Source organism: Zerene cesonia, chromosome 17, assembly GCF_012273895.1.
Source record: "Zerene cesonia ecotype Mississippi chromosome 17, Zerene_cesonia_1.1, whole genome shotgun sequence".
In the NCBI taxonomy this organism is placed as follows: domain Eukaryota; kingdom Metazoa; phylum Arthropoda; class Insecta; order Lepidoptera; family Pieridae; genus Zerene; species Zerene cesonia.
The window spans coordinates 5323323-5328599 of record NC_052118.1 but is presented as its reverse complement, the minus strand read 5'-3'; the positions used below and the strand labels follow the sequence as shown (position 1 = coordinate 5328599).

Here is a 5277-nt window from a genome sequence, read left to right as displayed (position 1 = left end):
GTCAAACTTACAACACACCATCGTTTTTTCGTTTCATGCGTCGGGGGTTAAAAGTAGCTAGAGGTGTAATGATAAAAAATGGTCACAAATCTTGGTCATTTATAGAAGAGGTTGAAGTACATATAATTTACTTTATAAATAAAGATAATACAAATCTAAATTTTTGTTATTTGTTATATGTGTGCATTCGATATTTTATGCATTATCCCAATTTTATATAATAAAGCAAAAGCTCTGTCTGTGTACCTTTCCTTCACGCCAAAACAATGAACCGATTTGGATGAAATTCAGTTTATGACCCGATAATTTAAATAGAAGTTTAGATGGATAGATCCTCGGGATCTACCTTTTCTTTTACTATGCAATCAAAGCCGCATATGAAAAGCTAGTAATAAATATTTTCCTCTCTAGAGCCAGAAAAAAAACATCGCGTAAATTTTACGAAAGCTGAAGAGCATTTTTGTTTATTTAAATTCGCTACTCTCAGAAACTACTTGACCAATTTCAAAAATTTTTTCACCACGTATGACAAGTACTAGAATAGGCTATTTATCGACCGCAGGTGTAGCCAAGGAACAACATTGATATACAATATATTAAAACATGAATGACAATATAAATAATTTAATAAAAATGAACAACACTATATTTGCAAGTGTTAAAGCAATTAAACTAATTCTTCACTATCAAATTCTGAATTCTCTTTAATATAGACATTTGTTTCATTGATTTTTTCAGTATTATATTCTGTATGCTTCGCCTTAAAAATATATTTACTAAACATCACATACTTTATCAATAATACAGATGCTACAATGGCGGCTAGTCATAGGGCACCATCTTTATCATTATTTTGACTAGAATTTGAGTCCTTTCCATCCCCAGAAGAACTTTGCCGTAATGGCAGGAACTGGAACCTCAAAGTGTTGCCTTTATGTCTCTTTTGAACAATCTTACTGGTGGACTGTAGGTTTTTCTCCATTATAGAATATATTCTTTCCTGCAACAAGCAATATCATTTTCACGTTTATTCCTTAAATAGATATATTTTTCAAAACATTACACTTGAATCTATCTTTACTCTATTTATAAGTTAAATCAAAATTATTGAAGAAATTCTATAATTTTTTCATCTTCAATTGTAACCAGATCATATCAACAGTAACCAGACCATTTCTATACATTTTATATTTTTCAAGAGTAATTGCTATGCAATATGAATGTTTGAAAACCCCAAAATGATGGTTAGAAATTATAAAAGTTTAATGATCAGTAATCTATTAATGGTCTATCACCATCTAAAAATGCCATTTTTAGTTCATGCATCTTTAAAACTATGCAACAGATTTTGATGGTTTTTTTTAATAGGTAGAGTGATTCAACAGGAAGGTTTATATGTATGACATCTATTAAATTACTCCAAATTTAATGCGTGCGAAGCCGCGAACAAAAGCTAGTTGTATATAAGTTAGATTCAATAAATGCTTACATAATGAGCGTCATCTTCATTTTCACCACCAGATACTACAACTTTAACTTCATACTGTTTCTCTAGTAACTTGCCTATTTTCTTAACTCTAGTCATCAAATCATGTTCAGCTATTCGTGCTGACAGAGTCAACAGCTTTTGCCCTTTTATTAAATTGTTTTCTCTTTTTTCTTGTTTTTCTTTTCTTCTAGAAAGTTCTTCTTGATGATATTCCGCATTTGTCATCAATCTTAAATAAAAATCATTGTACAATAATTTTTCTGTCTATTGGCATGAAGCTGTGCATGATACAGATTTTTTTATGTTACATTCGGCAATGGAGCTGGTGGGACGCCTGATGGTAAGCACTACCACCCATGAACATTTGGAGAGGCGTAAAGTCCATTGCAGTCCTTACGTCTCTACAAATGGATTGCCTGATTGAAAACTAGGAAGTTTTTTTAGTCTAATTAATTATTGAAAAATGTGTATTGTCAATAGGAAATATCATGACCTTTTTATTTTAGAGTAGGCCTGATGGTAAATTATTACCACTGTCCATGTACATTTGCAGAGTTATAGCCTAATCAAATGCATTGCCCAAATTAAAGGGCTTATCCCTTTAATTTGGGCAAGAGATTTGACAATGGGAATAAAGAATTGGATTGAGAAATATGAGGACAGGGATACAGACCTCCAGCTCCCCCAATTTTCTTATATTTCATAAGGTGAGTGCTGTATTCAGTAGCTACTATTTTAGAACAATTATCTATGAAGGTGCAGTAACTTACTCTGTACAAGCTAGCTATTATAGTGCCATTTGGGCAAAAAAGAGCTCATAGCCAAAGCCACGCTCAACACCCACAGTTAAACCTTTGTGTCAAAATGTCATTTGAAAATTACAAATTAAAGTCATTTTTACACTTTAATAATAATTTTACTTTGCCAGAATCTTCTGTCAATTTTCAATACCTATGGTGTCACAAAATGGTACAGAATATCAATCCTATTCTTAGGTGAATTGCATAGTACAATTTCGAATTACAACAGATATATAAATAAAATAAAATGTAGATTAGACATATAAATAAACAGAATGTATTTAGATTACTTCTTTTGATTATTTTACTGTCGCTAGCACCAGGGTTTGCAGTGGTATGTAATGTTGCTTATATTCCTACCGGATTTCACATTTCACTTGATTTAACAATGTCGCTCCATCACTGCATCAATTTGAAAACATCATGAGAAAACCAGCATGTCCCAGAAACGAAATATTGTCATAATATGTCATCTAACAATGTCCATTAGGCAAATTTAATAAATGAAAGTATAAATGCCCTGTTTCCATGCAATATGCACTATGATGATGATTATCATTATTATTATGATGGTGATGATACTTACTTGTACACCGGTCGTCGCGTTTTTGTATCCTCATCCTGAACTTTTACCAATTTTAAGTCCCGTCTAACTGATAAACTTTGAGCACTCTTGAGATCAGTAATTGAAATAGAATTATCTGAGCCAATTAAAGTAATTCGACTCTCAATAGGCTTCTTCTTAGGAATATCCTTGCCATCAGGTGATATTTTCATTGTGATAGAACGACATTCTAAGATTTGTTTAAAACGACCTAATGATAGCAGTTTATTCATTTTGCTTCGTTTATATTACGTTATTATCATATGGTTATATAATTGTTATTTGAGAAAGTATTTACAAAATCAATTTAGTAACACTAAACACTTTGTTTTTAAAATTGCTCCCAGTTCAAAATGACATAATTAGACAATTGACATTTGACAATGACATAAACAGATAATCTCTTTCAATGCTATAAAACTAAAAATTAAATGACATAAACAGTTTCACTTTTTATATTTGGCAATAAATCTACTTAACGTAAATATTTGCAAGTGTTAAGTTTTAAAAAGTAGGGAAACAATAAAAAATTTAAGCAATTATGCACGAGTATGATAAATAGTTCATCACCTACCTATTTTCATTATTTTTAGACATGGCTACTCAGCTTGACACCCATTCCTTAACAGAGTAATTCAAATACCTTGTACTACGCATACCTCCTTATCACATGGCTTCAAAATCTTATGAAACTAGATCTAAATATAATGTTTAATATAGCATCATGGCATCGATAAGATGACTATTATTTGTATATAATAATATTTTACATTGATACATAGTGTCGGCATGTTGATGTTTCATTTGTAAATATAAATTGACCCAATTGCACCGAATAATAAGTACGAGTACAATAGGCTCAAGTTGATCGTTAACATTTACTTTATTAAAAGTTTTAATAATACAGTATGTTCAAATAAAACTGTTTGTAATCGAACTTTTCACGCTGCGGCTAATACTATCGTCAAAAGCGAATATTTATATTACATAATTGTAACATAACATAAAATAATGTACAATATCAATAGTTTTTTTTTTTATTTTCATTGTATTTTTTATTATTTTTATAACTGATAGTTTACAGTTCTCACCTACACACCTCTCACCCACAGTCCTATTCTTCCACGAACGTTGGCGCACTTTTTAGAGAAAAAGTATACATTGAAAAGTAAAAAATTACCATAGATATTTACTCTCTCTCGTCTCTTTACTCTTTGAAAAAAATATCAATAATCAACAAAATGACAGTTCCATTCTTCTTGTTTTGACAGCGGTGGAGGCAAAATGGTTGGTTCTGCTTTTAAGGATTTTTAAGTTATCTCAATTTATTTAATTAATCTTCTCAGCCTTTATAAGTTCATTATTGTAAATACTAATCTTTTCGTTTCAGTCGGCCCACAAGACATTTATTATTAAGCGGAAACTAGCTAAAAAGCTTAAACAAAACCGTCCCATTCCCCAATGGGTAAGAATGCGTACTGGAAACACCATTCGGTAAGTAAATATTTGATTGTTATTTCGTTTTCGTTTCTTTGACTTTCTTTTACTAACTTACAGGTCTGCATGTTTATTATTTCAACCGATCTTGTTGATTAATCAAAATACAGCCTATGATGATAACAACTTACGAATAATTTAGTTTTCTTTTGGTTAAATGGCTCATAGTTTAATTTAATTTAAATGCTGTACTTAAGTGTCCACCTGTCGAAGAGTTACTGTCGATAATTGCATGTTTCAGAGTTGATAATGCATGTTGAAATGTCAAACTGTATAGTAATATTTATGATCACCTATTGCTCAACAAATGTTTACCATGAATACAATTACTATGTCTGTAATGCAAATCTTACATGCATATCACAGTGGCCCCGCATAATCTAACAAAAGTTTGGTTTAACAGTGTCAGACAATAAAATTTGTTGAATTATACAGCACTGCTTAAAGTCAGGGGGTCTTTTAAGTTATAAAGTTTTTTAAGCTATTGGAATCACTGTTTTCACCTTTGTTTTAAAAAGGCTAGAAAGGGCTAAAATTAATAAAGACATGTTATCACTAAAAGTATACAAGCACTTCCAAAACGCTAACGCGAAGAGATTTTCTGATTCAATAATTATTCTTAGTCCAAGCATTTTTTGGATAAGAACTTCACAGGCCAGAATGCTCAGTTCGTAAAGAATCCCTCCTTTGGTATGGTATAAAAATATAAACATTGCAAATTCAACCCTGTTTGAGATAATTGCTAAAAATGCGAAATAGGGCTAGATAGATTGATAAATTGTCCCTTTTGGGCCTAAAGAGTTAAAGAGCTGATTGAATCTCCAGCAAAGGGCTATATTCTGCCTGAAAAGGGTGGTAGCTACTGCCTACGCTGATTAGAATCAAAA

The 5277-nt window shown here is 31.2% G+C and overlaps 2 protein-coding genes across 2 annotated transcripts; one reads left to right on the top strand and one right to left on the bottom strand.

Moving 5' to 3' along the window:
- Positions 1–608: 608 nt before the first annotated feature.
- LOC119833666 (translation initiation factor IF-3, mitochondrial-like) lies at positions 609–3266 on the bottom strand. Its single transcript, XM_038357786.1, has 3 exons — positions 2876–3266; positions 1490–1718; positions 609–1000 (listed from the first exon to the last, which is right to left on the bottom strand). The coding sequence occupies exons 1-3, from the start codon at positions 3124–3126 to the stop codon at positions 827–829; spliced, it is 654 nt and encodes a 217-aa protein (XP_038213714.1). The 5' UTR covers positions 3127–3266; the 3' UTR covers positions 609–826.
- An 895-nt stretch (positions 3267–4161) lies between these two features.
- Positions 4162–4422, top strand: LOC119833315 (60S ribosomal protein L39). The gene is made up of 2 exons (XM_038357300.1): positions 4162–4180; positions 4284–4422. Exons 1-2 carry the CDS (start codon positions 4178–4180, stop codon positions 4389–4391), a joined length of 111 nt encoding a protein of 36 aa, XP_038213228.1. The 5' UTR covers positions 4162–4177; the 3' UTR covers positions 4392–4422.
- The last annotated feature ends 855 nt before the right edge of the window (positions 4423–5277 follow it).